At 44.8% G+C, this 25,296-nt stretch overlaps 1 protein-coding gene across 1 annotated transcript in view; it reads left to right on the top strand.

Annotated features, from left to right (window-relative positions):
• KIAA0319L (KIAA0319 like) overlaps positions 1–25,296 on the top strand; it is a 48,929-nt gene that overhangs the window by 11,823 nt on the left and 11,810 nt on the right. The window contains exons 3-13 of the mRNA XM_044997521.1: positions 5,738–6,456; positions 12,332–12,626; positions 15,944–16,045; positions 17,814–17,911; positions 18,677–18,764; positions 19,489–19,581; positions 21,094–21,226; positions 22,365–22,593; positions 23,087–23,210; positions 23,485–23,617; positions 24,617–24,765. Coding sequence (XP_044853456.1) covers positions 5,738–6,456; positions 12,332–12,626; positions 15,944–16,045; positions 17,814–17,911; positions 18,677–18,764; positions 19,489–19,581; positions 21,094–21,226; positions 22,365–22,593; positions 23,087–23,210; positions 23,485–23,617; positions 24,617–24,765 — 2,163 coding nt within the window. The remainder of the gene's footprint in view (positions 1–5,737; positions 6,457–12,331; positions 12,627–15,943; positions 16,046–17,813; positions 17,912–18,676; positions 18,765–19,488; positions 19,582–21,093; positions 21,227–22,364; positions 22,594–23,086; positions 23,211–23,484; positions 23,618–24,616; positions 24,766–25,296) is intronic.

Below are 25,296 nucleotides of genomic sequence, written 5' to 3'. Positions count from 1 at the left end.
ACAAGGCAGACGTGGGTTGCGGGAAGGACTAGAACACGCAAGCAGGGTGAACTATGTGATAGTAGCAAACCTCATGTTAGTTTTGAGTGTGGCTTGAACTAATATGAACTAATGGAGTTGTATGTGAAATAGAGATGAAAAGCATGATGGACTGTCCCCCTCGGTGCATAGCCTCAAGAAAAGGTATTAATCTAGTCCACTTGGAGGAGAAAATCCCACCTGCTTTAATTATTGCCCTCTGAAGCTACTTTAAACATTGTAGAGTCCTCAAGGTTTAAAGAGGCGGCTTTCTTAAAACATAGCTGATACAAGTCATTTCCATTCAAAGACCTCTAGTTATGTTAGTCATTTAAAAAAAAAAAAACATGCTTCAGACTGAAATGTGAAAAACAAGGTCTCAGGCAGATGCGTTCTTTGTATTAATTTTTTCACCATACCAAAATAAATATTTATTGTTTTTAAATTGCGTGAAGGGGGAGAGGGACAGCCTCAGAGACCTGTTGGTGGCAGGGAAGCTTTACGGCCAAGTTATGATCACAAACCGGGCACACTGCTGGAGAGGGATGTTGCCCCAAGTGGTGAGTGGACCAGTCACAGAGAGACAATGGGAACTGGTTCCTAAGGCTAATTTGAGTGGTGGCGTGGGGTCAAAGCTTGAGTCTAAATCTTCTGTTTCCCATAGAGGTGGCGAGTATGCAGAAGGCGGTGCCTTGTCCCAGCTGAGAAGAGGAGTGTTTCATGTTGCTGCTGTGGTGACAGGCATGCTGTCCAATTGGGGGAAGAATCAGACTCCAAGGGTCCTCCGCATAGACATGGTGTTATGAATAGCCTGATACAGAGTGGGACAACAGTGCTGATGCTGTTCCAGGTCAGGAAGGAGCAGTATGTTAGGAAGGGGGAAGATGGAATGTATAGCCCATTAAAAGCGGATCCCTTGCAGCCTAAATGGTATGTTGTCCAAACAGGAGGACATAGAGAGGTGGAAATCAGTTTGGGGAGGCCTTGTCTCCCAAAAAAGTGAAAATTCCAGATCTCAGACATTTCCCCACTTTGCTCATTTGTTTTCCTAGCGTTGACCTGAATTTGATGGGTTAGTTGTTATGGCTCGCCACTGATCACATCCGACCAGAAGATTTATAGGCTCTTGTCCAATTCAGACTACAGGGTCCAAGAACTCAGAGTTCTATATCGGGAGAGGACTCTCAGGGTGCTTGGCAAAAACACACTGAGGACAATACCAAATTGATAAAAACTTTATTGAGATTAACAAAAGAATAGTGCTATGAAACTTATGACTGCAAAGCAGTAAAAGAATTCCAAACTCCTCTTTGGTAACATTCCTATTCTAAGTACCTTAACCTAACAAACTCTCACCCTTACTTGAGGACCTAGTAATAGGAGGTGAAGGACCAGCCTCACTCGTGGCATGCCTGATAACATGATGGTGCTGGCTTCCCCAATGGTTAGGAATGTTGAGTAGTTCTACTATACTGCACAAGCTGAGCTGATAGCGTGATAGAAGATAGAATGATAGGTAGATAAAAATATAGCCTATAAAATATAGGAGAACAAAGAAGAAAAAGCCCCCTAAGATATCCTTACATGGTATTTTATAGGATCCTGACACTATATAATTCAGGCCCAACCTACTGTACCCAAATCTTATTTCCGTACCCTAAGAAGTTTATGGGTGCACTTATCCTATAGGTTAGTGGATTATGACACATTCTTTCTACATATTAATAAGGATTATTTTACTCTAAAAACTGCCTACCTAGGCTTTCCTGGCGACTTCCAGGTGTGTGGTATACCCTGCGGTTACCAACTGGTTGCAGACACAGGATAAACCTGTTCAGTGTTGTGTGTAGTTCCTCTCTTTGGTTCCCCGAAGTTCAGGGACCATTTCTGTCTGGGCCAAAGATTGCCAGCTTTTATGCTGACTTACTCTTAACTGATTAAACTTTTAGCTATTTAGCAGCTCTAACCAGATACAGGCTGGTAGGCTTCTTGCATTTCAGCAAAACTTATTCTGTGTATAATTATTAGGAAACACATCATATGCCTCAACACATCCTAAATTCATAGGAATTACTACAGATAAAATACAAGAATCATGTATGAAATGGATTAATTCAGAAAGAGAAACGTATTACATGATACTTCTGGCTGGATTAGTAGGATATAATAGCTAGCAAAATAATCCTATAGGCTATAATAGTTAAAGCCAAAGTGGTTTTAATCAACTTCCATTAGGCTCTCTTGTCTCTTTTTTTCAGGGAAGCACGGTGGGTGACTGCTAAAAATGACTCAGTCCGACTCAAACCACCCATATCCGAGCAATTCCAAGTATCGATTCACTCTGCTCATGTTCTTTATTTTATTACTTTGCGTCAAGGAGGGGTCTGAGTCTTTGCTTAGGATTTTTTCCAAATCAGATGTTCTGAATGCAGGTTTCTCACATTGAAGTTCTGCTTACAAGTCTTCTGTTCTCCCTATAAAAGTCTTAGTAAAAGTATCCACCTGCAGTCTGTTGGAAATATTCCAACATGGCTTAGATGTGAATTGATAAACACTGGTGTGTCTGCAGCAACTTGTATTTTAACTTTGCTCAGTATGTTTGTTTCAAGGCAAGTGAAAGTCTATGAGGACTTGGATAAATGGATTTTTGTTGTACCTGCTGCAGCTCCTTTGTATCAAATCAGAATCTTAGTTATCTTCAGTTCTAAGTTCTGCCACAACACCTGAGAGGGACCAGTGTAGGGTTGTTCCCTATCCCTATATTTTCTAGTAGATTCTCCATTTTAGTATTAAGAAAGGTATATTTTCTATCTCATAGAGCTGGAAGGGACCCTGAAAGGTTATAGAGTCCAGCCCCCTGCCTTCACTAGCAGGATCAAGTACTGATTTTGCCCCAGATCCCTAAGTGGCCCCTTCAAGGATTGAACTTTCAACTCTGGGTTTAGCAGGCCAATGCCCAAACCACTGAGCTATCCCAACAAGAGGTCTGGTCCTTCCCTTGTGTGGAACTGTTCTGGCTGTACTTGATTTTCCCCTTTCTCAATTTCATTCCATTACTGTTTGTTATGCTCCTTCGAATCACCCTACATAATTCCTCTCCATTCTCTTCAGATATGTTCAGCTGGCTGTCGGCTCTTCCTTTGCGTGCCTTAACTACGCTGTTGCTAATTGACAAGCACATTGAGTCCCTGAGATGCATTTTCGTAAAAAGCTAGGTCCCCTTACCATTTTTATCAATGTTATATGATGTAAATGGTACACTAGAGGAAGCTATTTCCTCTTCAGTGAGGGAAGCACGTTGGTGTTCCAAGACCGTGGCAAGTTTCTGGCCCTCTGTACATGATGCCAACCTACACTGGAGATCTAGTTCAGCAAAGAATGTTGCCTGACAATCTTTACCCTGATCCCAAAGCCTGGAAATCCATACACATTACCAGCAAACAATGTGCTCTCTAAACCTTTTCAGCTGCTGGTGGCTTTCTGAAAGTATTTGGTCCTTTCCCCATAGCAGCAAATTGTGCATGATTCTCAATCATAAGTGAATAGCTGGTATATGGGGATCTGTGCATGATCCTCAGTCAGAAGTGAATAGCTGGCATATGGCGGTCCATGTATAAATTTCTCCGTATGTGTAGAGTGCAAAGCCTGCTGGCTTAAATCTAATAGACTGTTGTCTAACAAAGTGCCTTCTAGACAGGCTAGTATATTGTATTTGAGTCCTACCATGATATTTTAATCTTCAGTTTTAATCATTGTTCTGCATGAAGAGATGCAGACTTCAAGCTGTTGACTCAACTGTTGTCACCGCCCTCCCATACAGGAAAATGTGACCGTCCTTTGATAACAATTGATACACAACCATTCCACATCCTTCTGGGATTACCAAGCGACTTTGTTTAGACAGTGGAACCTGTGCTTGCTCATGAGGAGCAGTGATTGTTTCACATGACTTTGTAGCTGGGATTCCTGTGGTTTTATTTAATTGAAATTTCACATAAATGTGCTCGCAATGTTAGCTGTAATTTTTTTATTTCTTTTCTTTTCTTTTTTAAAGAAGCGATATAGTAAAGCTTATTTTGATTAGAAAAATTTAGCAAGTGTCTCCTTGTGTTACTTATGGTTGATGATGTCACCGCACTGCGAAGTGGTATAGTGGATGGACTGAATATTTTGCACCTGTTGTACTTGTCAAGTGGACTCAATGGGACTGACAACAGGGAAGGGACTCAGTGGCCCAAGGTGCATTGCACAGCTGGTAACCTAAACTTAAAATATTTAGTCTTCAGTACAAGGTTATTATTAGTCTCATTAGCCAAGGCTTGTGCTGCAGTCAGCCAACCTAAACATTCTTTATGCAAAGTTTCTGCAGCAGGAAAGCAACTTTGCATTGACTTGGGCTTCAGAGCCCTAGTACACTGAGCTACCATAGATAAGCATGCAGGCAGATCTGGATACAGAAGAGCCCCCATGTGTTTAAAATTTTTACAATGCTATTGCCAGAACTGAATCTGTTTGCAACAGGTCACGCACGTCAGAAGGTGAGGGACATGAGTGTGTACGTCTTCATTTCGAGATGCAGAAAAGAGTATTCATCTGTGTGGTGCTTTACAAACATTATTGTAGCCTTAATGCACCTGTGACCTCAGTAAACTCTAATGCTGTTTTGCAGAAGCATAAATTGAGGGACCAAGACTGAGCAGTGAATCCAAGGTTATGCAGCAAGTTAACAGCAGATCCAGGAATGGAACCCAAGATTCCTAGGTTTGGTCTAACCACTAGACCACACTGCTTCTCATAACTCAACTGTCCACATTTTTACTCAAAGCAGATGTCAACTGGGTTGAGAATGAAAGGTCATTTCAATTCTTTCTACCCCATGCTATGCTGGAGTCTCAGAACTCAGCACTAGTTACTGTGGTTGAAGTTCCCTCATTCTGACAAGAATCTCTGGAACATGGCTGCATCCTCCACGGAGCGGTGGCTTGGCCAGGTTATCCCCCCAGCTTTGTTTGCCACCATGTTGCCTGACATGACGATTTACAAAATCCCCTTCTGAGTTCTAACTTTAAGTAAAATGGTCTTTTAGAAAATCAAATGGACGGGGGGGTTTAAAAACCCAGGGATCCTTAAAATAATAGAAGCTGCTTTTTTACTTCAGCTGTCAAAAGTGATGTACTCAGATTTGCTCAGTCTACTGGTTTTGCTGTTACGTTGGTGCAGCCCATAGCTGGTGGTGGAAAGCTTGATTCTGATGCCTTTGGTGACAAATAACATTTGTATCTATGTGCTGTGGGAGTTTTTTGATCCAAAAGGGGCCTCGGTGTAGAGAGAGATGGACTTACCAGCCCAAAGTGAGCACTGAGGCAACTCCAGCCCCTATCGGAAACTAGGAGTGCTGCCTAGTATTACTTTGCCCTTCTGTGATATCTTCCAGAGAGTTACAAGCAAAGGAATTTAACCCCCTGATAACCCTATGAATTGGGTAAGTTGCTGTTTTGATTTAGATAGGGAAACTGAGGCACAGAGATGAAGTGACTTGCCTAAGGTCATATGCAGGCAGTCAGAGCAAGTTCTAGAACCCAGGAGTCCTGCCTTCTGATTCCTTGCTCTGACCCCACTCCTGTACTCTGAATATTCTTTGGCAGTGCTAAGGATTAACTGTTAGTCACTTTACAGCATTTTGAATTGTCTTTTCTTTTCCACTCTGCCTCCTTCCCAGATGCAAACTGGAATCGAGCCGTGTGCCAGCCAGAGAAGATCCTGCTTGGTGGCCATTTGAGATCATGGGGAGATCACCAGCTACAGCTTGTGGAGGGATTTCACTCTGCCCAGTCATGTCAGGCTGCTTGCTGCCAGAGCCCCAGCTGTGATGCCTTTTGGCTGTTGGAAAAGATGTGTATCCAGGTGAACTGCATGATTCCCCATCAGTGTCAGGCAAGCAGGACTGACTCCTCAGATTCCATTTTGGTGTTTCTAAAGAAATCGAAAACTACAGAGCACTCCTTAAGCTCTCAACGTGAAGGCGAGGTGGAGACTCTGCTTCACAAGTTGTTGGATTGGTGCACGCCAATCCAAGCCAAAAAGAGACTGCGAAGGTCCTTCCGGGAGCTGTTGACACAAAAACGGAACTTGGCAAATGACAAGAGGGGCTTGCTGAAAAGGGATACAACAGATCTCCCCACCAGGGGGAATGCTGAAAATCTGCCAGCCAGTACCTTGGACAGCGCATCTAAGAGCGGCTTGAGTAATATTGGTCTGAAGGATAACCCGGAACCTAGGCCTTCATTGAGGGAGGTTCCCAGTGACCATGCAACTCGGGAGAAGACTTCACTGCAGAATGGAACGGACTCAAGAGAACAGAAAAACAAAAGCCCTGCCTCTCCTGAGAGCCATAGCGTGAGTGGACTGAGTGATCCAGCTGGTAGCGGCTCTCTAGGGGTAAGTGTATGGAACGAAATGGAGACGTGAATGGACTGTCTGTTGCTAGTATCAGTCTTAACTTTCATCAGTTGAACATCCTTCTGGTTGTCATTTATTATGCAGGCTTTAGATTAAGAACACTTAGAAGGCACTTCAGAAATGTGCTTTCAGTCTCCTTGCAGGGAGACGAGGCAGTAGTTTGACTCTGAATTGGGGTAGGATTTGATTTGATTTCATTAGCCCTTTGGCTCTTGGAAAAAAGATGACAGGCAGACTGCTTCCTGTCCCATATAATACGCACCGTAAAAGTGAGAGGTAAGAAGGAGAGATATCTGGTGGGTGTGAAGTAACCAGCAAAAGGCAGGGGAGTGCATGGGTGTTGGAGTCAGTTACCCGTAATATATCTGGTTGACCCACAAAATAAAATAAGTAGCTTTCTATAAGAAGATTGTTGAATCCTGGAGGAATTCAGCATATTACTCTATAGATCTATATTATTTTGTCATGTATCTTCGGATCAGCTTTGCTCTGTAACTGATCTGAAATCATAATTTTTATTTTTAAGACTCATTCTTTCATACTCTGAAGTCCATAAGGGTTTGCATTAGCAGTGGATAAATGACGATCATTTGGGCTTCTATTCCAAAAAAAAATAGGAAGTCAGTACAGTATTTCCAGATGTCTGATCTAAACAGAAATAGATGTGTTTGAAATACTAGGTGTTCTTTGTTATATGTGCAAAGGGTCTGATCATAGGCATTGAAGAGTCCCTAATAGGAGTGGTGTTGCAGAGTGAATCATGCATTAGGAAGCTACGTTGCTTGAATATCTCCTGTCATATTTCAAGGATGTGGGATTATTGCAGTGGGCTCCTTTCTCCTGTAGTAACATTCTGGCTTTGGAAAATTAAGAGAATCTGTTCCACTCCAGCTATGCAAATTTTATGGTGCTAGGTAATGCTGTGATTGATATCAGCCACCAGCTTGCAGAGCAGGATGTGGAGTGGAGCCAAAGGACACCACTGAGAATTCCAGAGCCAGGTGTGTGTGGAACAACATTGTGGTTTAACTTTGCATGTGCAAATGTTTGATCTTCCAGAACCTCATGCTACTTAAGAGTGACTCATGAGTTTCTCTGTTTTCTCTCTCTCCTGCAATATTGCAGTAATTCTGGTCTGCCTGAAACCTTTCCTTCATCTAGCATTTCATAAGAGATTGAGATTTAAACAGTGATCTCATTCTAACATTCCATATGCACCTGATTTCTGGGGAGACTTCACTACAGCTGACCTTAAACTCTTCTTGCCTCTCTCAGGCCTTGTCTACACTGGCAAGTTTCTGTACGCACTGCCAAGCCACTTAGTGCGCAGGAACTGTGCAGTTGCAACACTGTAAAAAACCACCCCTATGAGAGGCGTACAGCTTTCTGCGCCTGGGCTACAGTGCCGTGGTGCCAGTGTAGACACCCTTGTCGATTACAGCACTGCAGTTGGCCTCTGGCAGGTGTCCCACAATGCCTGTTCTCGCCTCCCTGGTCATCGGTTTGAACTCTACTGCCCTGCCCTCAGGTGACCAACCAGGAGCCCCATGCTGTAAATTCCTTGGGAATTTTGAAAGTCCCCTTCCTGTTTGCTCGGAGACACATACAGTGGTCTCAGCCCATCTTTCCAGGTGACCATGCCTGGTCCACCCACCAGGCGACCTCCCGCTTGGAGCAATGCTGAGCTGCTGGACCTCATCAGCATTTGCGGAGACAAGGCTGTCCAGTCCCAGCTGCGCTCCAGTCATAGGAATTATGATACCTACAGACAGATGTTATGATGCATGACAGAAAGGGGCCATGACCAGGACACACTGTGGTGCCGGGTCAAAGTGAAGGAGCTGTGGAACGTCTACCACAAGGCCCAGGAGGCAAACCACCGCTCCAGTGCTACGCCTATGAGCTGCCGGTTCTACAAAGAGCTGGACGTGATACTTGGTGGCAACCCCACCTACACTGCGAAGGCCACTGTGGATACTTCGGTGGCTCACGTGCCAGTTGAGAGTGGACCGAGCCAGGAGAGGAAATCTTGGACAAGGAAGAGGAGGGGAACCCAGAGGCAGAGGATGACTCGGAGATCAGAGACGCATGTAGCCAGGAGCTCTTCTGTACCCCGGAGGATGCTCGCCAGTGTCGGAGCTTGGCAAAGTGCAAACAGGAGAGGAGGCCCTGGTAAGTGGCTTTGATTTTTGGGAATCACTGAAGTGAGTTGTTGGGGGCAGGAGGGTTGCAGAAAGGCTTGTGTCCGCATGATGCGCGTACCTCCACATACCTAGTCTGAGCAGTGGAACGGGGTGTTGATTGACTCCCTCACTTCATGAGAATCTGCCTCAGATCTCCACAAAACTCTCGTGGAGATACTGGGCAATCCACTGCCGCAGGCTCTCTGGCAGAGCTGCTTTGTTTCTTGCCCCGTTAAGGGTAACTTTCACTCCCTACTGTGCCATCACTGGGAGGGGGACCATTGCTGCACACAGGCGAGTCGCATACGGGCCAGGGCGGAAGCCGCAGTCTTGGAGAAGAGCCTCCCTTGATTCCTTGCTCACTCTCAGCAGCGAGCTCTCTTCCATAATGAACACAGCCTGTGGAAAATGTGGGGACAGTAATGATTATAAGGCCCCCCTACAGTGCTGGCTCTCCGCAAGAGCCATGTGCCCAGTGTACAGTACAGTCCTGGAACACTGATTTCCCCTGCCCCTGTGGTTACTCACCGTTTTGGGGGTCTTGTGGCTCATGTGTGCATGCCTGGGGTAAGCCGATTAGTGACAGGTATGTGAATAGTGGCTGTGTTTTAAATCCAGTGAATCAGTGGTCTGTGTGTTGCAAACAATACCGCTGCTGTACAATGTTGCATTTTGGCTTCACAGATATGACCTTGGGAGCCCAGCCTCCCTCTTTGTTGTCGCCAGCTGAACAGCTGCACAGAATTAGAAAGCGGCCATGAAGAACTAAAGAAGACTTTCTGCGTGATGTCATGATGCGCTCCGCGGATGAAAAACAAGAATTGAAGGAGTGGTGGGACAGCGAGAAGAGGGACCCAAAGGAGAATGTGGCGCGCCAGAACGAAGCCCCGGAGCGGCTCTTAAAGATTACGGAGCGCCAAGCGGACACATTCCAGGCGCCACTAGCACTGCAAACCGGGCAGCTCTGTGCCCAGCCTCCCCTAAAGCTACTATCACAAAACTCTTTCCCATGCACCCCCCAGACACCGCCAACACACTCTTACCAACCTCCTGACTCCAGTCTGTACCCACTTGGTTCCACTCCTGCCCCATCACAGTCCAGCCCTGGGGATTCCCAGTACCCTCTGCAGTTTAGCCCTGCTGAAGTACAGCACCCGCTGCACTGTACTCCAAAGGACAAGGTTGCATATGATACGTGGACATACACAAATCTTCCCGGGACCCCACCTCCTACTGGGACCCTCCCTTCCTCCTGTCCCCCACAGTGCTGATGTGCTTTTGTTTCTCTCTCTCCTCCGGTTGTTGTTTTTTGAATAAAATCATTGTTTTGGTTTGAAAGCATCTTTATGCCATTAATTGAAAGAAAACAGAGCCCTGCAAAGCAACAGGCAATTTTCTTTAAACCTTCACAGTGCATTGTTTGCACCAATCACAGTCACCTCCTAGCATTACAAGCACTGCACTCCCAAGCATAGCAAAAAATATTAGTGGCTTTCAGCTTCAAATTGCCGCCTCAAGGCATCCTTGATCCTTATGGCCCCACACTGCGCCCCTTTAAAAGCCCTGGTCTCTGGCTGTTCAAATTCAGCCTCCAGGCACTGAGCCTCAGCGGTCCAGCCCTGAGTGAAGCTTTCACCCTTCCCTCCACAAATATTATGGAGCATGTGGCCATATGCATAGGTATATTGTCATCGGCCAGGTCCAGCCTCTCGTAGAGGCAGCGCTAGCAGGCCTTTAAACGGCCAAAAGCACACTGTGATCATTCTGCACTTGCTCAGCCTGTTGTACCGCTCCTTGCTGCTGTCAAGGTTCTCCGTGTATGGCTTCATAAGCCACAGCATTAAGGGGTAGGCAGGGTCTTCCAGGATCACAATGGGTATTTCGACTTCCCCTATGGTCCGGGAAGAAAGTCCCTGCTTGCAGCTTCCTGAACAGGCCAGTGTTCCGAAAGATGTGTGCGTCATGCACCTTTCCAGACCAGCCTGCGTTAATGTCTGTGAAATGCCCACAGTGATCCACAAGTGCCTGGAGAACCATCAGAAATACCCCTTCCGATTAATGTAGTAGGTGGTCTGGTGCCAGAATTGGAATATGCGTGCCATGTGTCACACCGCACGCACGCAGTTAGGGAAGCCTCTTTGTGCTGGTGATGTTCAGACTGTTAATGAGGACTGCTACAGAGTAGCGTGTCCCAAGATTTGCCTGCTGCTTTAGTGCAAAGAGTCTATAGCTTTACCAAAGCATGAGAGCCCATTAACTGATAAAAAAGTGGAGAGAATCCTCCTATGCGCATAATAGTGCTTTACCCTGTCAGTGGAGCTGAAAGTACTTTAAACACATGAACAAATATAGTTCTTCACCCTTGCGTTGAGGGAGAGGACACTGAGACAGAGCAGGTACAAGTGACCTACTCAACACTGCAAGGAGAGAGCGTTTTGCAGAAAAGCCTGAACCTCAAGGCCAAGCTTCCTCCCCGGTATTAGCAGTGGCTGGCTGTTTCTGTGTGTATGTTCAAGGGCTTCGATTTTACCAGTGGTGTTAAAATGTTCTCTATAGTCTAATCTAGCTACTAGGACGTGTGGCAATGCAGCCTCCATTGCCCAGACTGAATGCCGGTAGCATGGTATTAAAGTCATGAGTGCCTTTCTTTGGTTTGACCTTTTGACCCAACTGTACCAGTAGAGTCAGTGATGGGGTAATTCAGTTACAAAACCGGTTCCAAATCAAAGATGGAGAAGTGCTGCATTTTAAGTGTTCAGCAGATATTATTGAAACAGCATTTGCTCAACAAAATACGCAATGCAGATGTACTCTACAGATAAACCCAGTTAAAGTTGAAATGTCCGGGCTACTAACCAGAGTGGAGCTAGGTGCTGTAGAAGGAATTTCTGATGAAAGAAAGGAAATTGTTTTTGTCTGCTTTGATTATTTGTAATAAACTGACTCATGCTGCATAGTATGCAGAGGGGGGATGTGTACAAGCTTTCTGATCCCCTTCCCCAAATAGTTTGTGTTGTTACATACACTTATAGAGCTGTTTGAGTGCTGGTCATTCAAGGCACGGGTTGTCTCTTTTAGGGGCAATCTAAAATCAATAACTCCCTGCTGCAGTGAGGGATTCTTAAATCAAAAAGATGCCGGTAGAATCCTCCTCCTTCATACCTGCCCACATCACAGCTTCAGAAATAGGAATATGTGACTGACAAATTACCAGCGGGAAATCTGGTTCCCTGCTTTAGTGTCTTTGGCGTACTCTACTGTCGCTCTGCTCATCTAAGTGTTGCAGGCTCCCAAGCATCTTCTATGGAGCCTGCCATAGCACCGGATATGCCACAATAGCTGATGTATTTAGATCTAAGGGGACTGAGCTGTATGCAGCTGAGCTGGAAATAACCTAGCTGTTCTGGAGAAAGAGCCGGGGCGGGGGGAAGTGCAGGGGAAGCAAAAACAGAAAGTAGTCATGTTGGAAGAAAGGAGAGGGAGCTGCAAAGCTTCCTATCAATAGGAGAATAGGTATGAGGGGGCTTCGTTCCTCCCTAATTTTAGGAGGAATGTGTGAATATCTTGTAGACATTTGATGCAGTGCAGAACTGAGGGGAATTTGGGGTCAGTTTGAATTTAAAAAGTAAATCAGCATCCAGTTTCAGACTGAGACGTTCTCTTCTTTCCAGGCTCGTGCAGGAACATCCACGTCAGAACTCCCAGTGCTGGCTACGTTCGCCAGCCCCATAGCACTGGGTTTGACTGCCACTGGCAAAGCTGAGAAACTCAAGCAGTCAAACAACACGTCCGTCCAGCCTCTTTCCTTAGAGGAGATTCTCCCTACGATCAGTGCTCTGCAGGGGAAAAACACGATGAAGATGCAGACCGTTACCGCTATGCCCACTGGTGTTCCCACCAATGACAGCGGTACCACAGTCCAGGCTATCCCTGCCACGGCATCAAGCACCCCTACACCAGTGCCAGGTGAGTGTGTTCTCCGCAGCACCTTCCGGAACCAGAATAGCCCACTGAGAGACTGATGAGACATTAAAGCACAGTAAAGCCACCACCGTGGGACAGTACCTAAATACAGTTTCTCTAAGAGCGTATTGAGGGGGCCTCTTCCAACATGTATGTCGGTTGGGGCCTTTGGCCCACCCTGGGGGTCCTGGCATGGGGTCTGGGATGGATCCCATACCATAAACTAGGGGTCAGCAACCTTTCAGAGGTGGTGTGCCGAGTCTTCATGTATTCTCTACTTTAAGGTTTTGCGTGCCAGTCATACGTTTTAACATTTTTAGAAGGTCTCTTTCTATAAGTGTATAATATATAACTAAACTATTGTATGTAAAGTAAATAAGGTTTTTTAAAATGTTTAAAAAGCGTCATTTAAAATTAAATTAAAATTCAGAGCCCCCCGGACCAGTGGCCAGGACCCGGACAGTGTGAGTGCCACTGAAAATCAGCTTGCGTGCCACAGGCTGCCTGTCTCTGCCATAAACCATCCCGAGGGCTTCAGGTGTAGGCCCATGACAGTCCCTGGCAGAGACCATGAGGCTGTGGGATGGGATCCTGTATTTGGAATTGCAAATCTCTATATGTCTAGCGAATCTGTTCTCCAAGTGCAGCTCAAAAGGAGTGATAATGTCTCCGGTACTCTAATGGGATTAGAGATCTAGCACAAGATGTAGTGGCATGAAACCTTGTTTCAGCAACTATCTACAGTACACTGTCCTCCACCAAGCTGAGTGAAAATCCCTCATTTTATTTTGTAAGGTGGCTGCCCATAATGGGGTACGACTCTCCCCCCCCCCCCCCCCAAATGTGAATGTATAGTTCAGTCATGCAGAAGCAGTACACTTGGCCGTTAGCCATGTCTCACTCTGCAGCAGAGTGTCATGTTTCTATTCACACAGGTGTTCCTAAAGGTGATCATTACAGAATGTGTAAAATAACCACAAACAACACTAGGATAAACCAAACTTCACTTACTAGCTTCTTCTGTGAGGATCTGTGCATATACACAAGGCACTGTGTGTTGCTCACCTGGTATGACTAGCTGCAGTATAACTAAATTCACTAAATTCAGTTCTTGGAAAGACCCAAACTGAATTCTTGTAAATGTAGGGTATATTTTGCCCCTGAAAATGGAACAGATGGCTCAGTGGAAAGGAAATGCTATGTACTTCGACACTTGGCAGAAAGCCAATTGACTATCTGAACTAACCCGTTTGCTAGCCTTTTTTTAATAAATTCCTCCACCTGCTAGTGTTGGAATTTATATATGATTAAATGTCTTAAAAGTGACTTTCATAGGCAAACATTTGGCTAGCGTCTCACTGCTCCTTTAGAAGTATAAAAAAGACCTGAAAAGTTATTTTAAAAAAAGGATTGGAGGTTTTATCTACTTGTTTTTTTTTCTGTTAGAAACCCACATCTCCTTTTCCCTTGGGACGCTCTCTGCGTGCTTGGAGCACTAGTAGAATTATGACATCGCAAGAGGTTGAGTAATTGAGAGGGGAAGGACATTTTAATCTGGTTTTCTTTGGTTAACTATTTAACTAATAAATATTCAGCCTCCCTAACTTTTTAAAATAGCTCCTAGTGTACCTCTCTGAGATCTCAGGAAGATCTTGGGGAAGAAGAGACTTCTTCTTTTTCTTAATGTTTTTTCTCACCACCCCACCCCTCCGGATTTTAAAAAAAAAAGTGGGGAAAGCAAAAAATACACTGAGAAAGGTAATTGCCTTTCAGGTCTTTGTACGTAGTAAAGAACCAGAAAAGGCCCCCAATCCCGTTTTTTCCCCTACCTTTATCAAGTCACCTTTAAGAACAAAATTAGTCATCTCTTTTCATCTCTCTATACATAGAAAATGATGGGGTCTAAATTAGATGTTACCACTGAAGGAAGAGATCTTGGAGTCATTGTGGATAGTTCTCTGAAAACATCCACTCAGTGTGCAGCAGCAGCAGTCAAAAACGCAAACAGAATGTTGGGAATCATTATCTATCCCTTTTTTAAAAAGACAGAAAATATCATATTGCCTCTATATAAATCGCCCCATCTCAAAAAAGATATATTGGGATTGGAAAAGGTTTAGAAAAGGGAAACAAATATTATTAGGGGTATGGAATGGCTGCCATATGGGGAGTGATCAATAAGACTCTGACTTTTCAGCTTGGAAGAGAGATGACTAAGAGGGGATATGATAGAGGTCTATACTGGTGTGGAGAAAGTAAATAAGGAAGTGTTATTTACTCCTCATAACACTCAGGATCACCACATGAAATTAATAGGCAGCAGGTTTAAAACAAACAAAAGGAAGTATTTTTTCACACAATGCACAGTCAACCTGTGGAACTCCTTGCCAGAGGATGTTGTGAATACCAAGGCTATAACAGGGTTCAAAAAAGAACTAGACAAGTTCATGGAGGATATGTCCATCAATGGCTATTAGCCAGGCTGGGCAGGAATGGTGTCCCTAGCCTCTGTTTGCCAGAAGCTGAGAATGGGCGACAGGGGATGAATCACTTGATGATCACCTGTTCTGTTCATTCCCTCTGGGGCACCAGGCATTGGCTGCTGTCGGAAGACAGGATACTGGGATAGATGGACCTTTGGTCTGATTCAGTAAGGCCATTCTTATGAGTCAGCATTGGAAAGAAATGGATAAGAAATGCTACTGATCTTTTCTTCCTGATTAGGAATAAGAGGAAAAATCAAAGTAAGTGGAACACCCTTCTATTTAGGATTAGAACAGCATGAAAGCGGAAGGTGTGCAGCTTGTTTTAGAAAATCTGTTAGCCTCCCAGAAGCTTTTATTTTTTCAGCTAAGAATACGTCGAACTCTTCATATATTTGTAAAGATCTGAAATTGCAGTTTAGTAAATAGCAGCCCTTGTCTTCCCCCTTCCATACAAGAGCAGCTGGATTCTTTCCTGAAAACCTATCTGCTGAGTCTTTCTCATCCCTGCCAGACCGGGTTGAATAGAGGCCTCTGTACAGGGCAAGAGGGTTCCATTTCAGCTCTTCAGAAACACAGAAGAAGTTACACAGCCTCCCCAAAGAGAGGGAGGTAACTGAATAATTCTAGGCTTCCTTCACAATTGTGAAGCCCCGTTAGTGTTTTTGCATTCAGTACTAGACAGAAACCCAAAACGGCACTGAGTGATGGGACGTTAGCAAAATACAGCCATTTTGTAGCTGGCTTTTATTCCACAAGCTCAGAAGCCAAAGTTCTTTTTATGTATGTAATTTTTTCGCTGTTCCTTTTAACGCTGTAATTCTCCCTCCCTCACAGTTATGAAGGAGCTGGTAGTTTCTGCAGGAAACAATGTCCAAGTGACCCTGCCAAAAAATGAAGTTCAGTTAAATGCATTTGTCCTTCCTGAACCACCAACGGGTAAGACTTCATTGGGAGCTCTAAATGTGCGGGATGATGAAGTGCCAAACAAGAGATAAGTCCCTTGTTATATAGGGAAAATCTTGAAAGTCTCTCGCATCCAAATGTAGTCCTTCTCTCCAGTTCACATGGCAGTATGCTCTGGGTCAGAAATGAGGAGCTGAATACAGTATGTTCTGCTGAGACTTGTTTTTTCTCAGCAAAAATGAGGACATTCTTCTTTCTCATGAATGCGTGACAACCTCTCAGAGAAGACCATTGTTTTAAAGAACTGCTGTGCAGGCTGGGAAAACCAGGTTTCAGATAAATATTTTTCCCCTTCGAAGGACAACATGGTTGTAAACTTTTGCTGATTGACACACAGATATGCCTGTCACAATTTTCTCTTGTATCCATACAGACTTAGGCACAAGAAGGAACAAATAGCTGAGCTGAGCCTTAGGAGTAATTCAGTGACGTGACGGGGTTTGTTATTTAAAAGAAAGAGAAGGCAAGAAGCCATGTCTCATTTTCAGCTTAAGGTCTGATGTACTGATCAGGAATTTTTAATACAGGTCAGCAGTTTACCCCGTGGGCAGTGAAGATATTTTATTTGTCTGGGCTGAATTTTTGTTGTCCTGGGCTGCAAAACTGTAGGCCTTCCCCTAGCTGACTGCTGACATATTACAGAAAACTCTGGAAGACCGTTAATCCAGAGAGTATTTTGCTGTTCACTGGGATGGAAGTTTGCACGGAAATGGAATCTTGCTTTTTCAGAACTCGTTCTCCACTATACTGAATTCCTAAGTCTGAGGACATAACTTTTACAGAACTCTGCTGTGACATTGCATTACAGTGTTTGCAAACAGATAAGAGACTTGCTCCTTGAACTCAGCTGTTCTTGTTTATTTTCCCCACCTGAAATACAAACAGCCTTTGTCCTAATAATAATAATGCTTTGTGCATACATATTGTGCTTCAGCCGAGAGTCTGAAAGTTCTAACTAAAGGTGATGAAGTTTCAGCTCCATTTTGTAGGGGAATTAGCTGAGGCACAGAAAAATACAATTTGACCATGGTCTCCCAGTGAGTCCCTTGTCCTAACCATTAGACATTGCTGCCTCCTATAATAGCAAGGGGCAGAAATACAGACACAAGTGTATAGTCCCCAGAGAGATCAGGTTTGGGAGCGATTGTAACTTCAAAGTTTTCCATGAGGAGTTAGTGGGTCTTCAATGCCAGTTGATGACATGCAGTTAGGAATTGTACCAGCTTGTAGCAACTGACTACTGATTTGCTGGACAAGGCTTTGGCTTTTAGGGATTGCTACGCTGAGAAGGGGGAAACTGAGAAACCAAAAAGCTGGAGAGTCTGTTCAGTTGTGTGTTGGACCTAAGAAATGCAAATTCTTCAGAGCTTGCTTGTGACATGCTCATGTCTAGCCCTACTCACAATGACAACAGGGAACCTGGAAGAGGAAATAGAGAGGGACTTTGTCTGACATGTGAAATGGAAAATGTTTCTTGTTTGATGCCAAGGGTCAACTTTTCAGACAGGTGCCTCTCTCTCCTTCCCTAGTACTCTGGAGTTGTGATTGTTCTAAACCTCCTTAACCCCTTAGAGGTGTGAGGTATCGCTAGCTCCCAGAATGAGTGTGGTGGTGAAGTGCAGACCAGCACTTCCCCATAGTGCAGCAGCAGGGGCTGATGGGAATCCGAGCACCTGCTCGTCTCTTTTTTTTTTAAATGCTCCTTTAATTGTGTGGCCTCTGAAATTCTCCTTTCTTTTAGGAACCAGCTACACCTATGACTGGGGGCTGATTACTCACCCAAAAGACTACAGTGGAGAGATGGAAGGCAAACACTCCCAGACCCTCAAGTTATCTAAGGTGAAGCTCTGACTGCTTAGCATCCTGCTGTGTGTCATGCAGGGTGACTCTCTAGCAGAGAAGGCAGAGATCTTGTCTGCCACCAAGGACTCGCATGCTATTTCAGAATGAATAGGAAATTGCACGACAGGCAGGCTGCCGGTGTTTCAGCCAAAGACTTCTAGATAAATGTTTTATATATAAGAGCTGAATGTAGTGCAGTAAAACCTGTGATAAAGAATGGACAGACTTACGAGCCTCAGTGCTGTCTATGAGCAGCATGTAAAACCCTAAAATGGCAGCTAACAATAAAATTCAAGAGAACGCCTTGATTGCTTTTCCCCTGAAGCTGGTCTGTGGTTAGATTATTTTTGAAGCTCCCTTTTACACACTCCCCCATCTTGCCAGGATTTGGGGTGCTGCACAGTTATTAATGACACTAGCTCCCTGGCCTTTGCTTTTAAGGTGTTTTACAGCAGATTGAAAGGATCATTCTTTTCCACAGAGATGTGGGGGATTTTTAACAAGAGGGTTGGTTTAAACAGTGCGTGAAAATGTATCACTTCTTTTACTGGGAGATTCCTGTGCGAAGCATCAATTCTGCTCCAGCACTGCACTCAGAAAGACCAGAGCTTTAGCCATAGCAGTATGCAGGGTCCCTCCCCCTCCCTCAGCCCCACAGTTGCCATCTAGCATATAGCCTCAGCATTCAGCCGTCTCTTCTCCCCACACACATGCAATTCCAGACTTCTGGGAGTTGTGTAACTTCTTCCATTTCCTTTCCAGCTCACCGTTGGTCTGTATGAATTCAAAGTGATAGTTGATGGGGGAAAAGCACATGGGGAAGGTTACGTGAATGTGACAGTTAACCCAAGTAAGTTCAGTGGCTGGATTGTGTCCCTACAGATTTAATTCAGCAGCTGTATTATGGTATTTTGTTTGCTGGTCTTGGTTTGGCTTAGTAAGAAGTAAGTGTGTGTGTGTGTGTGTGTGTGTGTGTGTGTGTGTGTGTGTGTGTGTGTGTGTGAAAAATTACTTTCTGAAATGAAAAATGACCTTCTGTGTACCTAGCTATGCTATACTGAGTGCAAACCTATTGAAAACACAACACAGTCTGAATGCCTGATGCTCTAGAGGTGACAGTGACAAGACAGTATCATCATCCCTATGTGAGCACTGGCTTGATGTCATAGTCTGCTTGTTCCCTTCTTTACTTTAAAACCCTCCACCTGTAGCACAACACCTCAGGTTGATGTGTAACTAATTGGATAGTGCCGTGTCCAATCCCAAGGAAGATTAGAGTTGGGAGCAGTAATCATTGCAGGATTGTTATCAGCAATCTAGGGGAGTGACCATTCCTCGCAACTGTACTTTGGACCTCTCTTCTCTTGGTCTTTCTGAGGCTGGACCGTAGAGGCAATTCTATTCGCAAACTGGGTGGATTGGTCATGGGGTTGCAAAGAGTGGAAGGAGTGTGCTGCATGTATTACTTTAGCTACCCCTAGTGGACAATCTGAACACTTTTGCAGAGTTCCTTGTCTTATGTATGTACCATTGATCTGCCTGTAAACATTGTCACAGCGCTGTTGTTGTTGCAGAGCCTCGTGTGAATCAGCCTCCTGTGGCTATTGTGTCACCACAATCCCAAGAGATTTCACTGCCAACCACCTCTACTGTCATCGACGGCAGCCGTGAGTACCCTAATCACATGTAATCCAGGGAGCTGAGGCTGCCTGTCCACCCTGGCAATGATCAGACTCTGTGTCACATTAAGATGGAATAGATGTGACCCTTTGTGCCACATTTCTGTGGAAAGGACCAGTTCATAACCTGGGGACTTGGATAACTCATCCTATTTATTTTTTAGGCTTTCCCTATAATTCCTGTTAGCTTGTGGCAAGGACAGCACAGCTACTGGTCTTTATTGCCGATTTCTCTCTCCATTCTGCTCACACCAGCTTAAATACAAGGTCCCCCTCCTGGGGGCAAGTGCTCCAATGAGTCCCCTGAAACAGGAAGACCCAGAAGAGTTACAGCCCAACTAGATTTGCTGGTTTCGACTAAAGTACAAAGAATCAAATGAGTCTGTTCAAAATTGGTGGCCTTGTGTGTTAAGCTGCAAGCATATCAATTAACCAGCATAAGATCTATTGATTTTTTTGTTGTTGTTGTTGAAGCTCTGCCAAGCTTTCCTTTTAAACTTGTTCAGTTTTGTCTCATTGTCTGCCCAAAACCAGTATCTTTTTCCTGGGAAAGGTGGGATGTGTGTGTCTGCAAAAACAGTGTACGGCAGGGGTGGGCAAACTTTTGGGCTGAGGGCCACATCTGGGTGGGGAAATTGTATGCAGGGCCAGGGCAGGGGGTTGGGGTGCGGGAGGGAGTCCAGTGTGCAGGAAGGGGCTCAGGGTAAGGGATCGGGGCAGAGGAGGGGTGCGGGGTGTGTGAGGGGACTCAGGGAAGGGGGTTGGGGTGCAGGTGCAGGAGGGGCTCAGGGCAGGGGTTCAGGAGGGTTGCGAACTGCAGGAGGGAGCTCAGGGCAGGGGGTTGGGGTGCAGAAGGGGTGCAGGGTGTACAAGGGGACTCAGGGCAGGGAGTTGGGGTGCGGGGTGCAGGCGGGGTTCGGGCACTGGCCCGGCGCCGCTTACCTAAAGCGGCTCTGGGGTGTCAGTGGCGCACACCGGAGCAGGCTGCCTGCATGCCTGCCTGGCCCCGGCCCTGCGCTACTCGAGGAAGTGCTGCGGCCCCTGGGGGAGGGCGCCTCCAGGTACCTCCCCCGAAGCTCCCATTGGCCGCAGTTCCCAGTTCCCAGCCAATGGGAGCTGCAGGGGGGGTGCCTGGAGGCAAGGGGAAGGCACGGAGCCCTCTGTGTCCCCCCCCCACACCGCCCGGGAGCCACAGGGAAATGGTGCCAGCCACTTCTGAGAGCGGCCTGGGGCCTGTGGCGCCACGGGGGGCAATCCCGCGGGCCGGATCCAAAGCCCTGAGGGGCCGGATCTGGCCTGCGGGCCGTAGTTTGCCCACCCCTGGTGTACTGCATACACAATTTGACCAAACCAGCGTAATAGAGAGAGATCTGCAGCTAGGGACTGGGATAAGAAGCTCCTCTCTCCAAACTTATGTGTAAAGAACAAATTAAAGCCCTTTATTTGAAATGTGGCTTCATAAAACCAGATTCCTAACGCATATTTTTTAAATTGAATTAGAAAGCACTGATGATTATAAAATTGTCAGTTTCCATTGGGAAGAATTGAAGGGGCCACTCCGGGAGGAGAAGGTATCGACTGACACTGCCATATTGAAACTGACCAACTTAGTACCAGGGAATTACACATTCAGGTAAGTTTTGCATATAGCAGTTCATTAGTCCAGGTTCCATGTGAATCTCTTTACTTTATACCTGATTACATCAGTCTGGGCTGCAAAAGATAGCAGAACAAATCCTATTTTGTGGTCTCTTGCTCCAGGAACTTTCTGGTCGGTTACTAATAGTATAAACCTCTATGTTTCACTTGAGTAAAGATTAAAAAATAACTGGCTGACTTTTTTTTTTTTAAACTTTGTAGAATCAATATAAGATAATGGCAGAAAAAGGATAATTTAGTATAACAGAGCTACTAAAATGTCTTTTAAAATACCAAAAATAGATTATTCTACATTCAGGAGGAAATTGAGTGTTTAAATATTCTACTCTCTATATGTAATGTGTTCACCACCAATGAAATTGTTTTTAGAATTAAGTATTTATACAAATCTCTGGATAGTTACATAGCATTTGATTTTTATTTTGACATCTGCTTGGAAAAAGGAGGGTATATTTATTTCCTTCGGTCTGGAATTTGCTGTGGTGTCAGTGCTAAACACAGCAATGGATCGGATTAATTAAATGACATATGCTATAACTCACGCACACGTGAACAGAACAAGACCTTTTACATACAGTGGTGTAATGTGTGTTAACTGGTACAAACTGGGGTTGAAGGTTTAGTAGAAGACTGTCCCACTTTGTGCCTTTTTTCTGCTTAAGAAGGAATGCTGTCACCGCAGGATTAATGATGGGGTGTGATGACAGATACCTGAAATGAACTTTTAAAACTGTCAGGAGCTCTGGATTTTCAGTACAATGGGTGTGACTTTAACAGGGAGTTGGAAAAATCTTGTTTCATGGGGATTTCTTTGCATTTGTAACTAGCTGATAGATATTAGGAAGGGGGTGGATTTGGTTGTGGAATGCCTTGCTCTGCCCTTATAACTACACATGTTTTTGTGATGCACATTTTGCAAGTGCACAGTTGACTTAAACTGTGTTTACTCCCACTCCCCCTCCCCCTCCCCCCCCAGGGCAAACACTTCAATCCCATACCAAGGTAATTCTAGATTTCTAGCCCCTCAGTTAAATCCAGACTGTTTCATCCCTTTGCATTTGAGCTCTTCGCTCATAGCCCTAACCTTTCCGTTTTTCCTTTTCGGTCTGTAGCCTAACAGTTGTGGATTCAGATGGTGCCAGCAACTCTACCACTGCCATCTTGACTGTGAATAAAGAAGTGGATTATCCTCCAGTGGCAAATGCAGGCCCAAACCAAGTGATCACGCTTCCCCAAAACTCGATCACCTTGTACGGGAACCAGAGCACCGATGATCATAGCATCGTCAGCTACGAATGGTTACTCAGCCCCAGTAGCAAAGGAAAGGTGATGGAGATGCAGGTAAGTGGTGGTTTCTCACTAATACCCTACATGATGCTTATCCATTGTGCTGTGATGTTTGCTATAGCCATTTAAAGGTCTAGTTTGTGTGCAGAAATGTCTCTCAATCTGTGTAAGTCTGTGTGTTGATTAAATATTAATATAGGTTTAAACCTAAATACATTTTAAGATCACGTCAGGTTCGGTGATTGAACGACCAGCCAAGTTTAGCCTTAATCAAGTCTTCCCCGTTTCCTCTTGGTATGTCGCTCCACTACTCTCCCATCATGCTCCGAGGAGTTGAGGTTATGTTCACTTACAAGTTGGACACTATATATCCTTGGACACTACATCTCTGTTTGATGCCATGCATACCTATGGTCCCATATATGTGATTAATGATAATAAGCAGCCAGTTTCTACCCAGGATAGTTAGTACTGGTTCTGGCCCTTCATATCGCTCATCCCTTCAGTGTAAGGAGTCATCATAATGCATTAACTTGTTTTCTCAAAGGGTGTGAGGACACCGATATTACAGCTTTCTGCAATGCAAGAAGGTGATTACACCTATCAGCTAACAGTGACTGATTCTGCAGGCCAGCAGTCCACCGCTGAGGTCACGGTGATAGTGCAGCCTGGTAAGTTCCCCTTATTACTAAGCAGTGCTGTTGCGAGGCATGGCAGGCAAGATTGCTGTTGTTAACTCTCACCTCTACCAACATACTTCTGATTTGACTGTGCTGCACTTTCTCCCAGTGTAAGATGGGGATAATACTATCTATCTGGCTATCTTGTCTGAGGCTTCTATTCAACTGCCTATTTTTAGGATTGTTTCCCCATACTTTGCCTCACAGAACAAGCAGCATGTTTAATTCCATCTCCTCTTCTTTGTTGTTCACAATCCTTTTCCAGAGAATAATAAGCCCCCCAAAGCAGATGCTGGCCCAGATAAAGAACTCACCCTCCCTGTGGACAGCACCACTCTAGATGGCAGCAAGAGCTCAGACGACCAGAAAATAGTCTCCTTCCTGTGGGAGAAAACACGGTCGGTATCACATCCCAGATCCTTCTGTTGGGAGTATCTGTGCCTTTAAACTTTAGTTTAAAAAAAAAATACTGGGGTCAAAATCTTGGTCCCATTGAATTCAGTGGGAGTTTTGCCAGTAACTACAATGGAACCAGGATTTGGCTATTAATTGGAGGAGAGCCCCAATATAGGCCTTGCTGGAGCCCTAAACCTAAGTAACATACGACCCAAAGGACTCCAGCAAGGCCTGCGCTCAGTTTTGTTTAAGCGTTGGAAATATCCTGGCCTTAGCATTCAACTCTTTAAGACTGATTCTCATTTCTACTACGGTTCTGGTAGTGCAAAGGGACCTCACCCACTTCAAAAAGCCCCTTTACACCGACAGTGTAAATGAGAATCTGGCATAACAGAAGTTCCTTTTTATTTTAAATGGGGTCCTCTTGCAACACAGGCGTGAGCGGAGATAACACTTCTTCTCCTGCAGCCCTCTTAATTTTGATCATTGTGTCAGGCTTCCCCTAAGAGGCGTTGCAATTTAGGGCAAAGCCTATGGACAACTTTTAAATGTAACTTTTGGTTTTGCATTAGCCCAACAATGCAGGCTGTGTGCTAAGTTTCTACTGTAAAAAGAGCTGTAATTGCTATAATATTTTCATTGTTTGCTCATTGTGCAGTTACCATGAAGCTGTTTTTTCTAGCAGTCCATCTGCATTCAGTAAATACTAATACAGCACTTTTGGCCTAGGGGGTGTTTGGCACAACTTTTAATTTGCACTAGACCCCCAGAGACTGTGCAGAATATACTGTACGTAGGATTTACCCATTTTAGTGTCTTATTGCCTGAGTTTGGAAGAAATAAATTTTCTTTATATGCTCGGGTATCTTGTCTCCTTCTGAGGAGCAGGGATATTACCTGCTGACGACACTTACTGTTATTAGTTTAACTCCCCTGTTCGTTGGTCTGAGACCCCATCCCAGGTCCATGGGCACAGACTAATGCTCTTTTGTTTCGGCTAGGGGCCCGGATGGTGTAAAACTGGAGAATGCCAACAGCAGCATTGCTACTGTAACTGGGCTTCAGGATGGAACCTACGAATTCACACTGACCGTCAAAGACGAAAGGAGCTTGCAAAGCCAGAGCTCAGTTAATGTCATTGTCAAAGAAGGTGTGTCCAGTTGTACTCAAAAGTGAACGGTAACCAGAAGAAAGACCTGTGCAATCACTGAGAGCAGTCAGTGCAGACCACTGCCCAGGGTGCAGCTGTGCTAAAAAAAAAAAAAAAAAAAGGCAAAGAAAGTGCCTAAGGAATAGGATGGAGAATAATACAGGAAGTGTTCTAATGTCATTATACAAAGCAGTGGTTTGCCCTCACCTGGCATACCGTAGGCAGCACTAGTTACCCCATGTCAGAAAGGATATTGGAGTTGGAGGGGATTCAGAGAAGGGCAAGAACTTTTTTTGTTCTGTTTGTACAGCACCTAGCACAGTGGAGTCCTGGTCCATATTTGGCACTATGATAATACAAATAAATAAAAATAGTGAGAAGAAGAAAAACTAGGGGGCTTGGAAAACTCGCATTTGAAGAGAGATTGAAAAACATGGGAGTGTTTAGTTTAGAGAGAACTGTAAAGGGACATGATACAAGCCTATAAAATAACGAATGGCCTAGAGAAAGGGAGAGCAGGAACTTTTTGTT

Source organism: Mauremys mutica, chromosome 23 (genome assembly GCF_020497125.1).
Source record: "Mauremys mutica isolate MM-2020 ecotype Southern chromosome 23, ASM2049712v1, whole genome shotgun sequence".
Lineage (NCBI taxonomy): Eukaryota > Metazoa > Chordata > Testudines > Geoemydidae > Mauremys > Mauremys mutica.
The sequence above is the reverse complement of the archived record's forward strand: the minus strand, read 5'-3'. Positions and strand labels throughout refer to the sequence as shown.